The sequence below is a fragment of the Silene latifolia genome, chromosome 3 (genome assembly GCF_048544455.1).
Source record: "Silene latifolia isolate original U9 population chromosome 3, ASM4854445v1, whole genome shotgun sequence".
NCBI lineage: Eukaryota > Viridiplantae > Streptophyta > Magnoliopsida > Caryophyllales > Caryophyllaceae > Silene > Silene latifolia.
In genome coordinates this window covers 8,549,674-8,571,206 of record NC_133528.1, presented here as the reverse complement: position 1 = coordinate 8,571,206, position 21,533 = coordinate 8,549,674, and the positions used below count along the sequence as shown (strand labels likewise).

The window sequence follows — 21,533 nt, the reverse complement described above, 5'->3', positions numbered from 1 at the left end:
AACACTCTACACCCTCATTCTCTCTCCACGATTAACCCTAAAATATCTAAAATTAATTAAATCAACACCTTTATCACACTATTAAGGATGATAATTTGAAATTAGAACACATTATTTGATTCATTAATTGCAATTATAGATCCAATTAATATTGTCTTTATGTTTTGTAAGGATTTTTTTTCTCTGCTAAAGCTTTTGTGTTTTTTAATGTGAGATATAGGTTGTTTGTTAACGGCGGGGTGGGTGCGTTGGTGGAGGATGGCAGGGGAAAGGCAGTGCATGGTGTGGACGACAACAGGTGTCAGATTGTGATGGCAGTATACTTGTGTGGTCGCCGGCAGATTCACCGAGCGAGTGATGATGGTGGGTCGCCGGTGCTATACGGGTATGACCGGTGCTCGGGTGGGAGATGATGGTGGATCGCCGGAGGCCACGAGGCGGTTCTTGCGGAGGTGAGTTGGGTGGTTTGGGAGGATGTGGAGAATGTCGTACTTTTTTCTTTCTCCTTTTCCTCTTTTTCTTTGCACAGTACACACATAATCATTTGAGTTGGAAATGGGAGGGGTAATTTGGTCAAAAGCATACTGCGTTGAGTAAAATGTGTACTGCGAAAATCAGCACCCTAAAAAAATTATAAACAATTTCATTAATTTTGTTTAAAAAAATACACATTTCATGACATTACTCAATTTTTTTTATTAGTTTTATAGTTAATTTTTTTTAAAAAATAAAAACTCTATAAATACTGCGCATCCATTGTGCGGAATCTAAACTAGTTGAATTATAATTATATAAACTAAGCTTATTTAAACTAAGTTTTTTTTTTTCAAATACTCCCTCCTATTCTGAATAACTCTCCTCACCGTACCTATTATGCTATGGTGAGATAATTGGAGAGAGGAAAGGTATTGTGGGGTATTATTGTGGTGTGAGGTGATTAAAATAAGTATTGTTGTGGAGTAAGGTGATTAAAATAAGATCTTGATATTGTGGGGTATTGTTGTGTAGTGAGCTGATTAAAATAAGTATAAAATAAAACTTTACTAAATAAAGAAAGGGGGAGAGTATTATGAATAGATGAATAAGAAAAGGTGGAGAGTTATCAATACTATATATTAAATCCAGAAACCAAGGGACTTCAATGTAATTAAAGAAAGTTATACAAATTAATTATACTATATAGTTTTAAATCACTAGCACCGTGTGATGGACCTGATTAAGGTATCTCAATGCAAATATTATATAATTTGGGTTAAAATTAAATTATATAAAAGCTCGGTAATTTTCCTAAACATTTGTAAGGGACTAAAACATGGTCAATTTCCTTAAAATAAAATAATTAATTAAGATGGTCAATTTCCTTAAAATAAAATAATAATTAATTAGTATAAACATGCACATTATGGTATTAATTATTATCATCATAAAATTATATATTAAATTTAAAATCTATGCAATTTTATTAAACTTTATAGTTTATTAGATGTATAGAGATGTTAATTATTTAACATACAAAAATATAATATAAGTAGGTTATAAATAATTCAAGTTAGATTCCATAATATATAATATTGCATAATTCTTTCGATTTGACTTAATGCATATATGTAATATATTTATATAAATATATAATCCTCTTAAAATTGCATGTCTATTCGTCAGTAAAGAAAAGAATTGTAGTAACATTGGATATAGTTATATAATAGTAATCACTCATTTGAATAGTAAAAATAACAATATTATCAGCGAGATTAGTGAAAGTGGTAGAAACAACAACGGGAGTAGTGAAATAATCAATATTAATGCGGCAATAGTGATAGTAATAATAATTACGGCGGGAGTAGTTAAATTATCAATATTAATGCGGCGAGTGTGAGCAAAACAAATAATTATGGCGGGAGTAGTGAAAGTAACAATGATTACGGACAAGTAGTGAAATGTTATTACTATTGTTTCATTAATAAGAGTAAAATATTAATTGCGGGAGTAGTGAATTTATCTCAAAATTTATTTCATCGTAATTTTAGGATATGTCATAGAAAAATATATTAATGATAAATTTATGGGTTATGCAACTTTAAATAATTTTATTTAATGAAAAAAAATTAATGGTAAGTAGAGGTAGCCCGGGCGAAGCCGGGCACCAATACTAGTTTAGAATAAGAGGGAATACAATCTTTAAAAAAAAAGGTTTTTCCAAACATCACCTTAAGAAAAAGTTTGTCAAATACAATCTTTATTTATGTTTTGTTAATTGTTTGTGAAGGGTATTTGTATCAAAGATAACAACTAACAAGTACAAATGGATTAGATGATACCCCTCAATTTTTCGACTTTCTACAAATACTAAATGTACCCCTAAACTTTATTTTCCATCAATTAAACTCAGTTTTAGGCGTTAGGTAATGACTTGGACGCGTAACCAAACTTGTCATTTATTATCCCATGACATAAGGACTCTATGAGGCTCATCAATATCCATCTCGAACCTAATATTTATTGATATATATATGGGCTAAAAAAATTTTGACGAAAAATTTATTGATTCCTTGCCAAATTATCACGTCCAAAGATGGATATTGAGCCTAATAGAGTCCTTATGTCATGGGATGATAAATGACAAGCTTGGTTACGCATCCAAGTAATCACTGAACGCCTAAAACTGAGTTTAATTGACGGACCATAAAGTTTAGGGGTACACTTAGTGATAATGACAACAATTACGGGTACCAAGTATGTTTTAAAAAGTGTAGGAGTACCACGTAGAAAGTCGAAAAATTAAGGGGTATCATATAGAATATCCCATAAATTTATGACTAATACATTCTACAATAATACAGGTGTAAAATGTTCAAACAAGCTTGTACATATACATTACTCCCTAATACTGTAACGCCCCGGAAAACAAGCAGGCAGCTTAAAAAATAGCTCTTTTTATAAACAAAAGACAGCAGCGGAATTACAAGGGCGTCACCGCCGTATTCCCCCTTCGGAGAATACAAGGCTAAACAATTAAAATAAATAAACTATTAAAGCTTAAAACTATTTACAACTTAATACTTATTATCCTCTATAATGTCAATTCCTCACACTTGACCTTCCCCGATACCTGTACCTGAAAAAGAGTGAGAGTAACGGAATCAGCCAACCACAGGCTGAGTATGACTCCAGTTCCCTACACCGGCCTTATGCCATATCCTTTATTCAGTAGAATTCTCCTTATTACCATATATCATCCAATAAAATAACTTACCAAAATACAGTATTCCATGCCCGGAACCAACCCGGCATCCCAAAAACATTATATGACTACCATACCAACAGGATATATATATTCATATGACACTAATGTCGGTATACCATTACTGAAGAGATATAGACATTACCTTTTTCTCATGGGCCAACGCCCTAGAGCTAACGCTCCCTTTTTAATATGGGCCAACGCCCTGGAGCCAACGTCTATAGTACCAACGTTGCTCCCTTTTTACTATGGGCCAACGCCCTGGAGCCAACGTCTACCAACGTTGCTCCCTTGTATGGAGCCAATGCTCCTACTGTGTACACAGTTTTTATTCCCCTGTAATGTCATCTCAAACCAATAATCGTATCCCGAATGCTACAATTGGCTAATTATGCAATATGACAACAACCACCCTATCACAATCATATATCTATAAGACGGTAACTAATATAACATGTGAGCAGTATAACAATCATAAGACGAAAATTAACAATAAAACTAAATAACCAATTATTTCTAATATCTTATTTCAAGATAAATTAAAGATAACAATTACTTATATCGACAAAGGGTTCTGAAATCATACCTTATACGAATATAAAAAGCCTTATTACCTCTCTTAATATTGTCCCATAATTATTTTAGCCCATATGTAATCTCACCCATAAATTATTCATGTTTCTCCACTCAACATTTTTGATTTGCTTGCGATGAAACGATGTGTAATTCATACACACATATAGGATTGCACATATAGCATGACTTGATGAGTCATTGGGTAAGCCACGTGCACAAATAACATTATACCTCCAGTGGTACAATAGCACCATACAACCAAGTTATATCTTATCGAGCTTATGTGTAATTTTATTGAGCTTTCTTAAAGTTAATTTTTTTTTTGTTTAAGTGAGTGAATTCAGGAATTTTATGGTATAGCTCGACTTCTTTAAAACAAAACTCGAAAACTTTATTATATAGCTCGGATTCTATAGCGTACAACTGGGTACAACTGGTTGTAGGATCTATTAATTGAGCCACGTGGGGTTTGGGCAAAATTTGTGGGTTTTTTTTTTTTTTTTTTTTTTTGATAATTATCTATGAAAGTAAAATTTACGTAATAAAAAAGATAATTTTACGAGTTATTACAAATACTAACACACACATATTAGCCAACACATTCGACATATCTCAAAATCGATAATTTTTCTATACATGTATTCGTCCGACTAGTACCTCTAAGGTACTGAAATCTTATCTAGCATACTAATCGCAGTACCGAATATCCTCAAACACGACGTAGAATAAGCCGACTTGCACAATCTTCAAAGACGACGAACAATGAGATGAGCCCCATACTGGGGTACGAGAGTTATCAAAGTGGTAGGAGCATGGGTGTAAGACGGTGAAAGCTCGAAAGAAAACCGCTGTAAAATCATAGCCAGAGCTATCTTAGCTTCAATCAGGGCAAAATTTTGGCCAATGCATATTCTTGGCCCTCCTATAAAGGGGAAAAACGACAGGTTCCCCTTGGTCGCTTTCAAAATACCTTCCGAAAATCTATCTGGTTTGAATTCATTCACATCGTCACCCCAAAGTTTGGGATCGTGATGTACTTGGTATATCGACAGGCTCACCATAGCACCTTCTGGAACACAGAGCTTATTACCGAGCATTGTGTCTTGATCATATATTCTTCGAGAAACTGAGAGCACTGGAGGATATAATCTCAACACTTCGTATAGAATCATCGTCACCTATGGCAAACACGAGAAGATTTTCGTTTAATTAGTAGCATTTTCACAATCTCACCTGTGGCAAACAAGACGGAATTTTGAACCATAAACTCACCGTTTTTAGATGGTTCACGCCATCAACATCCGGTAGGTTCTGTCCAAATGCCGCTAAAATTTCTTCTCGAGCTTTCATTTGCCAATCTTGGTGCTTGCTCAACAAAATCATCGTCCACACAAGCAACACAGAAGTGGTCTCCTGACCCGCAAAGTAGAATAACTTACACTCATCGATTATATCCCTGAAACTCATTAAAAGACGCTTGTTATTCCCGTGGCTTTGGCTTAATTGAGTCTCCTTAATATTCGATTCCATTAATATCCCCAACAAGTCATTCTTAGCCGCTTCCCCGGCATCCATCGCCTTCTTCCTATTGTCGATTATGCCTTTTAGTAAACCTTGGATGTCCTCATCGATCTTTTTCAGTTGCCTGTTATTCTTTGTTGGCACGTATCTACAACCACATGAACATCAATTTTAGCGAAATTCACAAACCACAATAAGACTAAAAGTATAGAATGTGATGATTTGTTTTAACTTACTTCCATCCGGGTATATAAACAGATTGAAAGAGGCGTATAGTCATCTGAGTTTGTTCTTTTAGAAGTTCAAATATCCGTCTTCCCTCCTCAAAGCTACTACCAAATGCAGCTCGAGAAATAACATCCGCAGTTAGGTTTGTAATATCCGGCCACACATCTAATTCAATAGAACCGGTTTCAGACATTGAATTTTCCCATTTGTCAGTCATTTCTGTGACACTAGCATGGAAAGCTGGAAGCATAAGCTGCAACGAGAATTGTCGAGGTATTTTAGAATCAAAAACTGTTAAAAAATCAGCAATACAAAACCATGGGATGAAGGTATACCTTTAACTTCTCTATATGGAATGCAGGGTTAATAAGCTTTCTATGCATCGCCCATTTCTCGCCCTCAAGGCTTACAAGACCAGGGAGAAGTAATCGAATAAGCGGGTTTGTTCTCGCTTTTTGAAACTCGTTTATCCTAGTAAAGACCTCTCTTATTAGCTCCGGTTGAGTAATGTTTATAGTCGGAACAGGGCCCAGCCATGTAAAGCAATTTTGACCTGCAACCATGTAATACAATGTTCACTTGGCCGGCCTTTGCATAATACTCCGTATTCTCTAACAATAATATACTCCATCTGTCCCAGTCATTTGTTATCCTATTCCATTTTAAGGTATCATACTCAATTGTTGTCCTTTGATTTTAGCACAAAAAACAAGGAAAGAGGAGAGGGTCAATTATTAAATGACAAGTGGATCAAATTGAATGTGAATGATCAAAATGCTCATTAAATTCATTTTTCAAATAGAAAAGAAAACAATTGACCGAGACACCGAATATAGGAGAGGACAACAAATGACTAGGAGAGAGGGAGTAATAATGAATACCTAACATACTAATGACTAGATGTTGAGATGCTTCCAATTGCATCTCAACATCATAATAATCCGTACCGAAGATGTCTTAGTCTAGTGGTTAAGACGGAGGTATCCTGGACAATAGGTCTCAGGTTCGATTCCCCCTCCCCTTATTGTAATGCGACTAAGTACGCGTTTCGTTGAACCAAAAAAAAAAAACATCATAATAATCCGTATTCATATGTTTAATTTAGAGATTTAGCATTTATTAGGTCGTTTACCTGATAATTTATGAGATATTTCATGACATCATAGCTTACGTAAATTTAATAGTAGTATATAGTTCAAAAGGCACACTGTAGCTCAATTCTTCACTAAAAACTCTACAACCCAAATACTTCCTCCCATCCAAATCAAAGGTTACATTTGACTTTTTGGTACTATTCATAATTGTAGAGAATCTCTGGTATTATTAGTAATGTATATGAGAAAACATAGTCATGCGAGATCTTGTTTGATTCATCGTCATGAATGTCATAAGAATATCAAATTTTTATAATTTTTAATAATGTGTAACTAAAGATATTTAAGTTACAAAACGCGCCTCGGCAAGCGTAATAAAGTCAAATGTAACCTTTGGTTTGGATGGGAGGGAGTACCCAATAACTAATACGGATTTGTGACGGCACTATTCCGTCACAAATTTATGACCTCTCACAAAGAGTGGTGAAAGGGCAAGTTGGAAGGGGACTCTGACGAGTGAGAGGTCATAAGTTTGTGACCTTCATAAGTAAAACGGTCTGATAATATGGAGAAGATAAATAAAGGACAATTATGAAATTGAAAATGAAATGACACTATCAGGTGATGATAATAAATCATGGTACCACATTGAGACATACAATATATCCGCTATTTATGAGCACTTAGATCAACCCATATGAGATTGTTCTAACTTAACCAGAAGTCTCGTGTTTGAACACTGGTAATTAATGCATGGCATATAAGAGGCTAACTGATACCGAGATTCAGTACGGCATCCTATGAACCAAAATAAAGATTAAGGAAAACACTAACCATATTTGGCAACATGTTGATGAAGAAAAGGACGAACACGAGTAATATAATCATTACTAAAAGGTATTGGTTTTTGTCGAGCTTCATCTTGCATTTTGAAGTTATCCTTCAAATCACCATACAAAGGCCTATATGAATTACCATTAAGCCCTTGTTCTCTAAGTTTGTTCTCCAGCTTTTTGGGCTTCAACCATGCCCAATTTAGTAATTTCCATGCCCATATCAAAATTAATCCAACAAATGATATTATCATTGCACTACCATAATATATTTTCATCATATTTATTGTGTTTTTTTTTTTGTAGTTTTTGTAATTAAAATATGAGATTTATGGAAAAATGGCTATGGAAATAATTGTGGAAGAGGCAAGTAAGTTTGATAGAGTTGAATATTACGAGTACTATTTTGTTGTGGAATAATGGAGAAACGTGGCATTTATATAGTGAAGGGCATGAAGGCAATCATAATCAATTGGAAAGTGATTGTTTATCAATGTATATTTAGTCTTGTTTTCTCTTAGCTTTTAGATCTTCTTTGGTTATCTTCATAATTCATGGAAATTTCATAATTCCATGAATTGTATTTTCTAAAGCTTGTTTAGTTGCCCATTTTCTTATAAGATGGTGGAGTGTAGAACTCCCTTGGAATTTATAATTCCAACATAATGGGGAGTTTAATTACCCACCTCCTCTTTGGTCATTGGAAACTCCTACATCATTTACTAATTAAATTTACTTATTTTCCCTTTTAAAAAGAGAGATTATGTGTTACTAATATTACGAAGAGATATATTGGAAATTAGAGATTAAAATCAGGTGAATTGACACATTTCAACCAAACAATATGGGGGAGTTTAATTCATGGGAAAAACAAACTTCTCAAGGCAACCAAACATGTTTTTGTCAATTCATGTGAATTTCATACGGAAGTTGGATTCCAGTGAGTTGCAAATTAACATAGGAATTCAACACCCGCATAAACCAAATGAGACCTTATTATATGCCCCCACTTGTTATCTTTTTGTGTGAAGTTTATATTTTTGTTAGCTAGTATCGATATTCTTGAATTTCAGTCTATTGCTTGTTAGAACAATCCATAGTCTAAGACGATTGTAAGACGGTTTATACAATTGAATCAATCAATACTATATATTAATTCCAGAAACCAAGGGACTTCCATGTAATTAAATAAATCTATACACATTAATTATACTATATAGTTTTAAATTACTAGCGACGTGTGATGGACCTGAACAAGGGTCTTCAATGTAAATATTATATAATTTTGGTTAAAAGTATAAATTTAGAGAATATTAGAATATGGCGAGTTTCCTTAAATAAACGGGTCCCACTTGTGGTATTATTAATTAGTATAAATATGTTAATTATTTAACATACATAAATATAATATAAGTATATGTTATATTTTAGAAACTATTAAAAGATAAGTAAATTAATTCAGATTTCTAAAAAATATAATATTCCATAATTCATTAGATTTGTAATTTAATTAGTAAATAATAATGATTGCTCTTAAATAATATTCTAATATAATATTTCAGATTTATTTAAATACAACTAGATAATCAACTATTATGATAGTAACCTTCCATGTGAGTAGTAAAAGCAACAATAATATATAGCAACGGGAGTAGTGAAAGTCATACTAGTAACAACGGGAGTAGTGAAATTAACAATAATAAATGTGGGAGTAGTGAAAGTCTGAAAGAAAAAATAACGGAAAAAATAATGACGGCGGAAGAAGTGAAAGTAATAATATTCACAACACATGTAATGAAAGTATAAAATATATTGAATGTAAACATTGTATTATTGATAACCAAAACTTAAGAATACAACTTGTGATATCAAGTATATATATACTACTAGCTACACCGACCTATGTTAGGTTATAACTAACTTGTAACCGACTTATAACAAACTAGTAACAAACCTTGTAATCTAACTAACTATGCTATAGTCTAACATCCCCTCCTCAAGGTGGAATGGATGGAAAGGACAATCCAAGCTTGCGAGAAAAGAACATATGCTGATCATACCCCAATGGCTTTGTCATTATATCTGCCAATTGCAGCCCAGACTTGACATGCTTGGTTGCTAGGAATCCTTCTTGTTGTTTGTCACGAACAAAATGGCAATCTATACTGAGATGCTTAGTCCTTTCATGGAATACCGGGTTCTGAGATATATGCTCTGCAGCTTTATTATCGCATAACAAAGAAATAGGCTTGGGTACTGTAACTCTCATATCCTGTAACAAATTTGACAGCCATACTATCTCTGATGTGGTGTATGACATACTGCGGTACTCAGATTCTGCTGAGCTTTTACTGACAGTAACTTGTTTCTTGGTCTTCCAAGAGACAAGAGATTGACCTAGAAATAAGCAATAACCACTCAATGATCGACAGGAAAAGGCACACTGACCCCAGTCAGCATCTGAATATGCTGTTAACTGTAAATCAGATGTTGAACTATAAAAAAGTCCTGTATCAAGGGTAGCTTTCAGATATCTGACTGCATGCATAGCAGCCTGCAGATGAGGCTTTCGTGGCTGACTGATAAATTGGCTTAGGTGCTGAACCGTGTAAGAAAGGTCAGGTCTTGACATGTTTAAGTACAACAACCTGCCTACTAACCTCCTGTAAACTTCTGGTTGATCAAGCAATTCTCCCTCATCAATTGATAACTTTAACCCTCTTTGCATAGGGAACTTAGCTGGTGTAGAATCTTCCATGTTCAAATCAGCTAGTATATCTAAAATATACTTCCTTTGATTGATCAGTATACCAGTCTCATTCCTTGAAATCTCAAGACCCAAAAAATACCTCATGAGACCCAAATCTTTTATGGAAAATGCTGTATCAAGTCCTTGCGTCACATCAGCTATCTCTTTATCAGAATTTCCCGTTAATAAAACATCATCAACATAAACAAGAGCCAAAACAAAAGTATCCAGGACTGGATTGTATCTTGTATACAATGAATAGTCATATTTTGATTGCTGAAAACCTAGGCTTTGCAGATACTTGGTTAACTCTTTATTCCATTGTCGAGAAGCTTGCTTCAAACCATAGAGGGACCTCTTGAGCTTGCACACCTTCCCTTTAGCCACAGTATAACCTTCTGGTGGCCTCATATATATATCCTCATCAACAAAACCATGTAAAAAAGCATTGTTAATGTCCAATTGATGGAGTCCGCCAACCCTAATGTGCCAGCTAAAGCCAACAAGGTCCTCACTGTAGTAAACTTAGCCACTGGTGAAAAGGTATGAGTATAATCCTTGTCTTTGATTTGATTGTAACCCTTGGCAACTAACCTTGCCTTAAACCTCTCTACAGTCCCATTAGGGTTATGCTTAATTTTAAAAACCCATTTACTACCAATTGCTTTTTGCCCAGATGGCAAATCCACCAATTCCCAGGTATGATTCTCTTCAAGAGCTTGAACCTCCTTCTCCATAGCAGTCACCCATCTTGGATCTTTTGAAGCTTGGGTAAAAGTGTACGGTTCATGTTCTTGAAATACATTGGCTAAGGATGCAACATATTCTGAATGGTAACCTTGCAAACCATTTAGGACAGCAACCTGATGACTGCTACCACTTGGTAGCTTTTGTGGACAATGGAAGCCTTTAAGCAAGACAGAGAGCTGCCTTGGCCTACTGGACTTCCTGACTTCAGTAACAGGATGAACATTGACACTCTGGCCTTCATCTTGTAGAGTGAAACTGTGAGACTGATCAAGAACAGGGCCAGTGGAGTGTTGATCACTATGCTGATTTTGATCAGCAGAAAACTGAACCTCAGGATTAACCTGAGTAGATTGATCATGTACCTCTTGTGTACCAGTATCATGAACTGTACTGGACTGATTATCTGCAGTACTTACAGGAACTAGCAAAGTAGAGGAAGCAGGATTGACTAAATCTAATGGTGTATTAACAGTACTTTGATTATCAGAAGAATCCCTAAAATGAAATTGATCTTCCTTGAATAAAACATCTCTAGCAGTAAAAACTCTATGTGATTCTAAATCATATAGTCTATAACCCTTTTGGTTATAAGGATAACCTATAAAAATGCATTTTCTTGCTTTCAAACCAAATTTATCAAATAATGTAGGAGGCATAGTAGCAAAGCATGTACAACCAAACACTCTTAATGATTCATAAGAAGGAATAGTACCAAAAAGCAACTCATGTGGTGTTTTCCAGTTGATTACTTTAGAAGGCATCATGTTAATCAAATAAGCAGCTGTAAGTAGGCAATCACCCCAGAATTTTATTGGTAAATTTGCATAAAATTTTAATGCCCTAGCCGTCTCTAACAAATGTCTATGCTTTCTTTCAACACGACCATTTTGCTGTGGCCTACCCACAATGCTAGTCTGATGTAAAATACCTCTATCTTTAAACAATCTACCACAAGTTTGTTGTACAAATTCAGTACCATTATCAGTTCTAACAATCTTTACAATAGCATTAAATTGTGTTTTGATATGCAAGAAAAAATCACCGATAAGTCCCGCACCCGATCTTTGTGATGGAAAAGAAAAACCCAGGTTGTCCTGGTATGATCATCTAGCAATGTCAGAAAGTATTTAGCACCAGATAATGTGGGTACCTTATATGGTCCCCAAACATCCATATGAATCATAGAGAAAGGTAAAGTTGCTCTTGATGAACTCAAAGTAAAAGGAAGTTTATGATGCTTTGCCAATATACAAGATTCACAATGAAAGTTTTGTCTAACAGTATTTGAAATAGGCATTACAACTTTCAGTTTATCTAAGGACATATGACCACTTCTAATATGCATTAATTGTACTGGATCATTCTTACAAGAATTACAATTATTGATCAACAATTTCTTATGTAAAGTTTCTTTAACTAAACTAGTTACTGTCTCCATTAACATATTCTTATTAAATTGTTGTATTCTGTAAAGATCTCCTTCCCTTCTGCCAATCCCAATAATCTGTCTACCTGAATGGGCCTGAAAAATGCACTTGTTTGATAAAAATAAAACATTGACAGCATTATCATCAATTAAACGACCCACAGACAACGCAGACTTTGTTTAAACTCAGGAATGTAAAAGACATTGAACAGTGTGATGTGATCGATTAATCGAATATCTCCAACAGTGTGCACAAACCTAGATGAACCATCAGGCAATCCTACTTGTATAGGGGTAGTCAAATGCCTAATATTATAAAGGGAAGAATAATCTGAAGTCATGTGGTCAGACGCACCCGTGTCTATTATCCAATTTGGCAGAACATCACTTCTATTAACAGAATATACTAAAGACTCAGGGATCATACCTGCAAAGTGAGCAGTAGCAGTAGAATGAGAATCAGCTATCCTCTTCATGACTTGATCCACAACAGAAGTGACCAAACCATCAATAACAGCAGGATCAAGTGAAGAAGAAGAGGAAGCTATATTGGTGTCAACCTGAGCTGCAGAACCATGGGCAGTAGAAACTGGAACATAATCTTCCAAGGGAGAATCTTCTGACTCTACCACATCAACATTATTAGCTCTCCTCTTGCCCTTTTGCCCATTGAACTTGCCCTTAGTAGAAGCTTTTCCCTTCTCTTTACCAGGAAACCCATGAATATCATAACACACAGAAATGTTATGGCCTGTCTTCTTGCAATGTGTACAAGTAGTATGCCTATAAAACTCAGACAGATCATGACCCTTGATCTTACAAGAAGTGCAAAATTTGGATGCGGCAGTGCATCGTGATCGTGAATTCTTCCAGAATTCGATCAGAATTGATTGTCCAGAGACTGCATAAGCATTAGTCTCAGGAATGTTATCAACCAACTCAGCTACTTGTTTTTGCCTCTCAATTTTCTGTAACAACCCCAATGCCTTGCTAATTGTTGGCAAGGGATCCATAGACAGTATTTGAGTGCGTATATGATCATAAGCACTTGTTAAACCCATCAAGAACTGAATGAGTTTTGCATTCTGTTCTCTCTCAAACATCCTCCTGACAACAGAACAAGTGCAAGAGTCCATTTTTCCACAAGTACAAAGAGGAAGAGGATCAAGATTATCAAGGGTCTCCCAGAAATTCTTGAGCTTACTGTAATATTCCACCAAAGAAGCATTCCCTTGACTAACTCCATCCATATCCTTCTTAATCTGATATATCTTTATGGCATTAGCCAACCCATAACGCTCGTTGAGTTCTGCCCAAAGAACTTTAGCAGACCGTACATACTTGAAATTACCCCTCAAAGACTTCTCCATTGAATTCAAGATCCAATTCAGAACCATCAGATTGCATCGAACCCACTGCCTATACTTTTTATCAGTTGTTGCAGGTGCAGTACATGAACCATCCAAAAAACCCTCCTTATTCTTGGACGCAAGTGCCATGTAAACATCTTGCTTCCAAGATAAGAAATCATGACCATTGAACAAGGTTGGACTTAACTTGGCAATGGGTTGATCAGATTGTGAAAGAAATAATGGGTCATCGTAAAACTCATATGATGCAGCAACAGATTCATCAGTCTCTGGCATGATTGGATTTGTTTATGGAAAGAAATTTGTATGAGAAATGATTCTGATTGGTTGAATACAGAGGATGAAGTATGAAGATACAGAGAATTTGTTTGAAGATACAAAAGAATTGTTTGAAGATACAAAGGAATTGTTTGAAGATACAAAGGAATTGTTTGTTTGATTGTATGAATGTATGCGGAAGCGATGTAACAGAATCAAGAAAACTTGGTAACTGATACCATGTAAAATATATTGAATGTAAACATTGTATGATTGATAACCAAAACTTAAGAATACAACCTGTGATATCAAGTATATATATACTACTAGCTACACCGACCTATGTTAGGTTATAACTAACTTGTAACCGACTTATAACAAACTAGTAACAAACCTTGTAATCTAACTAACTATGCTATAGTCTAACAGAAAGTAACAGTAGAAACAACAGAAAGAGTATGAAAAATTAACTAACAATTCGATTTTAAGAAAATAATAATTTATTTAAATATATGAGCTTGACAAAACTAACGGATTTACCGTAAAAATAGCAGGAATTGTAAAACAAACAACAATAACCGAAGAAGTAGTGAACGAAATAGTATTAACAGGGGATGTAGTGAAAGTAGTAATATTAACAGCGGGAGAGGTGAACGTGTCTCATAATTTGTTGATTAATTTTACCTCTCATCATAATTTCAATATATAAATTGTAAATGTATGTGTGAACCAAATTTAGAGGAATCATATTTCATAGAAAATAAAATTTAAATGTTAAATAAAGGTAGCCCGGGCGTAGCCGGGCACCAAACCTAGTTTGAATAGAGATGGAAACCAGAATTCAGATCATATGTTATTTTTATGTCTCATCTTGTGTCTATTGTCTTTATCTTATAATACATCATCTCTCATAAAATAAAATTGTACTCCGTCATTTCTATTAAACTAATGATGTGTTATAACTTACAAGGAGGGATAATGAAATATAAGATGAAACATAAAATAAAAAAGAGAACCCGATCTCTGGAAATAAAAGGAAGTTTTAGAACGGTTTTAAGCAAGACCTATCTTAACTAATTGACATGCGATAAGTACAAGTTATTTGAGAAAATTATACTACTCCTTATAAGTATGATATAATTGACATGCCATAAGTACACTTATTTTAAGTTGTTATTTGAGAAAATTATACTACACCTTATAAGTATCTTGTACTTATCTTGTTGTTATTTGAGAAAATTATACTACTCCTTATAAGTATATTAGGTAAGACCTTAATACTTTTAGATAAATCATAGTATTAGTTACTTAATGGAATGTCTATATCAATATGTAAAATACATATAACACAAAACATATCAAAACGAGTTTTTCTTTTTCTTTGTCATCTTCAGTCGATGGCTAATAAGTCAAATGTAATATTATAGAACTATGTAAAATGACATTTTGAACTTTAAGGTATAGTTAGATGTCATGGTCAACCTAAAAGATATTGAATTTTTTATTTTCAATTACTAATGATTTTGTAGATGGACCTTTATTTTTGTAGGATCATCCAGGGGAAATAAAGTTAGAAACTTTTAGGTGTTCAATATTAATTCATGTCCTTGTGTTCACATCAGTAGGTCTTTCTTGCGACGGGTCGGATATTACGACGAGTATTATGTGAGTGGAAATGGGTAGAGGGGACAAGGTGGGCACCCACCCCATATGCTTTGTCTCTCACCCTTATGGATTTTTTGTAAGACAATATGGTATCCGTCGCAAGTTTGCGACGGATACCCTCCGTCATAAGGGAGAATTTGTGGTGTTCACATAATCCATTAAAGGCATTCAACCATAAAAAGGCATACATCATGGACTACTAATTTTATTTTGTTGTCGCACGTAATTGCATGGATAGACTTAAAAAGCCATCGGCATTCTAGAAAACTTCTATTATGCACACCGGAGTTAAGATTATTTTCATTTTCTAAAAGAAATGAAGAGGTAATTTTCTATTAATGGTTCAGATCGCATTTTGTTAATATATTTTTTTTTTTATAAGGTAAGAAAACTAGATTGATCGTCTGGGATATGACCAACTTATCTTATCCTTTCGAATGAGAGAGTTTTGTAAATTGAAACCATCGCCTTTTAAACCACATCGAAAGAGTTGGACATGAATGTCTAAATGATGTCATGAAGTCAATAACCTTTTTGGTTTCACGAAAGTAATGTTTAATTATCATTTCATCAAAAAAATAAAGGTTTAATTTCACATCTTTGACAATATATACCTTGGACTTAGATTTAATATTGGACCATATGACATTGATTAATATGAGTATCCATTTATTTTATTGGGGTCAAATCATATATAAATATAAATATTCGTAACACTTTTGCATAAACTCAAGGTCTTGCGTAAAATAATTGTGTAAAATAATTTTAAGACTAATATCTAAAAAATCTTAAATTCAGATTGGACTTTGAATCATCTCAAAAGTATATTGAGTTACTCTAAAATTTTGGTTACAAAATTTTTAATTGAGACGAGCAAGTAATATCATAAGATGAAATTGAAAAAATCTCAAACATTTAACTAAGATTTAAATTTTTCGATTTTCAATTAGGACGAGTGTTGTTGCTAGCCTCTTAATTAACTCCATCATTACCTATCAACGAGCTAAAATTATTTAAACCATATGCTAAAGCACAAATGACCTTATAACTCCAGTGAAACATTAGCATCGTACAACCAACTTATATTTAAATGAGCTTATGTGTAATTTTTCTTAACTTTCTTAATTTTTTATAAAGTAAATGAGTTCAGACATTTTATGATATAACTTAGATTCTTTAAAACAAAGCTCAAATCCCCTATTTACTAAATGAATAGGCGAAGTTCAAAATTTTCCCGCCTAAACATATTTCCTAAAATAAAATTTAGTTATTTTTAGCATATTCTATAAGTATGGTGCACTATAATACACAATCTTTCAGATTTATGTATTTATGTTATTTAGTATTTTACATTCTATACAAAATTATCTCCAATCTTTTTATGATATAAAAAGGAAATTTTTTTGTTTAAAGAATCATACGAAAAAATTCATTAATTTTCTATGCTAAAAAGTTGCGGATAAAAACATATTATCAGTAAAATTTTATAAAATAATTTCTCGGTAATAGGAAAAACTTTTATTGAAAATTACTCATTTCAATGATTAATACTCCCTCCGATCCAGACAGATGTAAACATAAGCAAAAAGTGGTTATTTAAGAAAATGTGGAAATGTGAGGGGTAAAGTAGAAAATATTGATTGGGGCCACATGGATTTAAGTGGATTAAATAAGTAGTTGGTGAGTGGGTGAGTGGATGGTAAAGTTGTAAATAAGTAGTGGATGTAAGGGTAAGTTTGTCATTTTCCATGCCAAATATGGTAGTTTACATTGATCTGGTTCATCCGTTTTAGGGAAGTGTTTACATCTGTCTGGATTGGAGGGAGTACGATTTAGACTTTGATTTTTCAAATTAAAATATAATAATTAGAAATGTAAAAAAAAAAGATTAGCTAATTTATATTTCATAAAGTATAATATACTAAAAAATGTAAAACTCTATATATACCGTGTATAAATTGCACGGAAGTTAAACTAGTATGTTATTATAAAATTTGGATTATACACCATATAATTAACACAAAATCTCATTGAAGACGGTGATATCCGTCACAAGCTTGTGACGGATACCATTTCCTCTCACAAAATACCCATGAGAGATGAGTGGGGAAGACACGTAGAAGTCTTGCACTGTCTCCTCTCTCTTTTGTGAGAGAAAAGTCGCGAGCTTTGACGGGATTAGCGTCACAAAAAGAAGACGCTTTGTATAATTAATTACAACTGGTCGTAGTCTCGTAGAATCTGTTAAGTGATGCAAAAGGCCAAAAGTAGAAAAGCATGCCTTTACGTAACTCGTGACATATTCATGTGTACAATCAAGTCGGCAAAAAGGCCATCCACACAACATCTCATGCACATAAAATATGTGTGGATTACATACTAGATTTTTGGAAACAGAATAATAGACCAAATGATATCACTGGTGACGTAAACAACCACCAGTCCACCATATCACACATCACATATTTTGCCAACAATTAATCTCACCATGAACGGATATATCCGTTTAAAGTAAAAGACGGGTCAAATATGCTTAAAATGGTGATATATTTGGGCCCCATCATACAACTTGTTACTTGTCTTATGCTTAAAGTGGGTGAATATTTGGTCCGTCTATAACTATAAACGGATATCTCCTATCTATAATGAGAATTTGTGTTTTGCCAATTAGGCACCCATGAGTATAATCCTACAAGAAAAATTGGTGTTTATTTCGTGAGAATAGCAGTCCTTACCCTTAAAAGTATCTAACAAATAAAATATAAAAATTTAAATGTAAGGAGTAAGGGTCTTTCTGAAGAACACCACACGAATTTTCATTCTAAATTGAATTTTCATTCTACAATAGGACGACGTTCAACCTATTAAGAAAACAAATTTTAGAGCAATCATATTACGTGATATGTTAAACTAGTACTCCGTATTAATCAAAATTAATTAATCCAACACCACCCTTGCCTCTTGGACACATGTCGACTATTACTTGTCCTCTTCACCCTTTCTTGCTCCACAAATTCTTAGTTGTAACAGGTAATATCTATAACCAGTTTTTAACGGGTTAAATAAAACTCACTTGAATAGATAAAGATAAATCATTTAAAATTTCTTAGATACTTTTCTTGTTGTCTTATCTACCCAAGTGAGTGATATTTGACTCGTCACAAGCTTGTGACGGATATACCCGTCACAAGGGAAACTTATTGTTCCTGCTCATAGACATGTACTCCTTCCGTCCTGGTCATTTGTTGTCCTATTCCATTTGAGGTGTCTTAATCAATTGTTGTCCTTTCTATTTTAAGAATGTATTTGATGAACAATTTGGTCATTCACATTCAATTTTCTCAAATGAAAACTTAAAATAAGTGTACTTATTGCATATTGATTATATCACTTTATGTTATATTATGAGGTCTTGATTAAAACCGTTTTAACTTTAATTTTTTTTTTTTTTTTTTTTGAAGAAAACACTCGCAAGGGTATTACTTTAATAACGATAAATCAAAAATTACAGTTGTCCGCGACAGAAGGTAAAACATTCGACCAAAACGAGCTACCAACTACACGTGGAGTAATATGAGCTAAAGCATGCGCAACACAATTGTTGACTCTAGGCGTATAAGACCATAACACTGAATCAAACACATTACAAAGCTCGAGAATATCGTCTATAACTTGCGCAAAAATGCTCCTCCCTTTCCTTCGCTCCCGCAACGTGTCAACAACATGTAAGTAGTCGCTCTCCACCACCAGACATCGATGCCCTTTGTTTCGTGCAGCTTGAAGGCCATCGAACACAGCTACTGCCTCCGCCAAGCACGATTCCCACTGCTGCTCCCGTACTATCGCTCCACCCCAGAGCACATGTCCTCGGCCGTCCCGTATTAATGATATTTTGCGACGGTATGAAGCTGCTTCAGGTCAACTAGTGAGCCTTGATAAGACAACTGTTTCGTTTAGCAAAGGTGTTCCAGGAGGGCAGAGGGATAGGGTGGCCGAGAGACTTGGGGTAGCTGTGGTGGAGGAGCAGAAGCGTTATTTGGGTTTGCCGACTGTTATTGGGCGGTCTAAAAAAGTTATTACTGATATCATCCGAGATAAGTTAAGCAAAAGACTTCAAGGGTGGCGGGGGAAAATATTGTCGAGGGCTGGTAAGGAAGTTCTTATAAAGGTTGTGGCCAATTCGCTTCCTACCTATGTGATGAGTGTGTTCAAAATTCCTTCGCACTTTTGTGATGAACTTAGATCGATGGTATCGCGCTTCTGGTCGGGGCATGGAGAAGGACAACGAGGTATATCTTGGGTAGCATGGCGGAAGATTTGCACACCGAAGGGAGTGGGGGGTCTTGGCTTTCGGGATTTCCATTTGTTTAATCTCGCTTTACTTGCTAAACAGGTCTGGAGGTTAGTAACTTGTTCGGACGGGTTATGGGCGAGAATCATGAAGGCTAAGTACTATCCGCAGGGGGAGTTTATGGACGCGGGGATTGGGCATAACCCGAGTTATGTGTGGCGTGGTATAGTGGAGGCCCGAGGTGTGTTAGAGAAGGGGATGAGAAGACGGGTTGGGGACGGCCTGAACACGCTCGTGTGGAAGCACGCGTGGATTCCAAATACGCAAACGGGCAAGGTTATATCTCCTTGTGCTTGTGGGAACGAGAACATGTTGGTGGCGGGGCTGTTGAATGGTGTAGGGATGGGATGGGATGAGGGGAAGATGGCCCAATTGTTTCTACCGTTCGAGAGGGAGCGAATTCTTAACATTCGGCTGAGCTCTATTCGTGGCCCAGATCTGTGGTATTGGGGTTTGGAGAAGGACGGGATTTACTCGGTTAAAACTGCGTATAAAATGCTTGCAGGAGAGGGGATGGATATGGAGGAACGAGAATGGGGAGAGGGGGAGGTGGTTGTGGAATAAGCTCTGGAAGATTCCGGTCTGGCCCCGTGTCAAGCTCTTCTTTTGGCAGCTGTGTAAGGAGGCCCTGGCAACGAAATCGAACATCATTACTCGAGTTGGAGATGAGTCTTCTTCTTGTCCTTTTTGTCACATTTTTAATGAGTCGAGTCTTCACTTGTTTCGAGATTGTTGAGTGGCACGCTGGGTCTGGGAGCGGTTGGGGTTCGAATGGGAAGAGGAGGGGGAGTGTGATGTACCGCAGTGGGTGGAGGCCAAATGGAGAGAGCTAGGAGAGGGAGAGTGTGGAAAATTCATGGTGGGCTGCTGGGCGATTTGGGAACATCGTAATAAGGTTGTCTTTGACGAGGACGAGGCGGAACCGGACAGAATTGTGAGGTGGGTGTGTGATGTGGTTAGTGAGGGTGTGAGAGATATGGGGTCTGGTTGTGATGGGCGACGTGTCAAGGGACAAAATAGAGGAGATCAGAGAGGGATGTGGGTGGATGGGCTGTGGCACCGGAAGGGTATGTGAAGGTTTTAACTTAAAACTTTTTAAATTTCCTTTTCTTTCCAGAGATCAATTTCTCTTTTCCGTTTTATATTACATTTATATCACATTATTTCTCCGTATGACACATCATTAGTCTAATAAAAATCAATGAGTACAATTTTTATTTTGTGAGGGATGACAAATCGTAAGGTAAAAACAATGGACATAAATGGGACACGAAAATAGAATACATGATCTGAATTTTGATTTCCACCTCTATTTAATTAGTTAAGTAAACCGTCATAAATTAAGATAATCTTAAACATCAAGTTATCCCAACAAGCAATAGACTGAAATTCTAGAATACCGATACTAGGCTACTTACTAGCTAACAATAATATTATAAACTTTACACAAAAAGATAACAAGTGGGGACAT

The 21,533-nt window shown here is 35.1% G+C and overlaps 2 protein-coding genes across 2 annotated transcripts; both read right to left on the bottom strand.

Moving 5' to 3' along the window:
- Nucleotides 1-4,409: 4,409 nt before the first annotated feature.
- LOC141647061 (cytochrome P450 72A397-like) lies at nucleotides 4,410-7,904 on the bottom strand. The gene is made up of 5 exons (XM_074455095.1): nucleotides 7,495-7,904; nucleotides 5,902-6,119; nucleotides 5,575-5,819; nucleotides 5,090-5,486; nucleotides 4,410-4,995 (listed from the first exon to the last, which is right to left on the bottom strand). Exons 1-5 carry the CDS (start codon nucleotides 7,772-7,774, stop codon nucleotides 4,564-4,566), a joined length of 1,572 nt encoding a protein of 523 aa, XP_074311196.1. The 5' UTR covers nucleotides 7,775-7,904; the 3' UTR covers nucleotides 4,410-4,563.
- Nucleotides 7,905-12,567: 4,663 nt separating this feature from the next.
- Nucleotides 12,568-14,064, bottom strand: LOC141648610 (uncharacterized). Its single transcript, XM_074457338.1, has one exon. The coding sequence runs from the start codon at nucleotides 14,062-14,064 to the stop codon at nucleotides 12,568-12,570; it is 1,497 nt and encodes a 498-aa protein (XP_074313439.1).
- Nucleotides 14,065-21,533: the final 7,469 nt, after the last annotated feature.

Bases quoted from the DNA above. Each gene is read 5' to 3' on its own strand.
- LOC141648610 (XM_074457338.1), bottom strand. From the start codon at position 14,064: ATGCCAGAGACTGATGAATCTGTTGCTGCATCATATGAGTTTTACGAT.
- LOC141647061 (XM_074455095.1), bottom strand. From the start codon at position 7,774: ATGATGAAAATATATTATGGTAGTGCAATGATAATATCATTTGTTGGA. The intron at 5,487-5,574 runs GTAAGTTAAAAC...ATGTGGTTGTAG, and splicing joins GTTTATATACCCGGATGGAA to ATACGTGCCAACAAAGAATA. The intron at 4,996-5,089 runs GTGAGTTTATGG...TGTTTGCCATAG, and splicing joins GCGTGAACCATCTAAAAACG to GTGACGATGATTCTATACGA.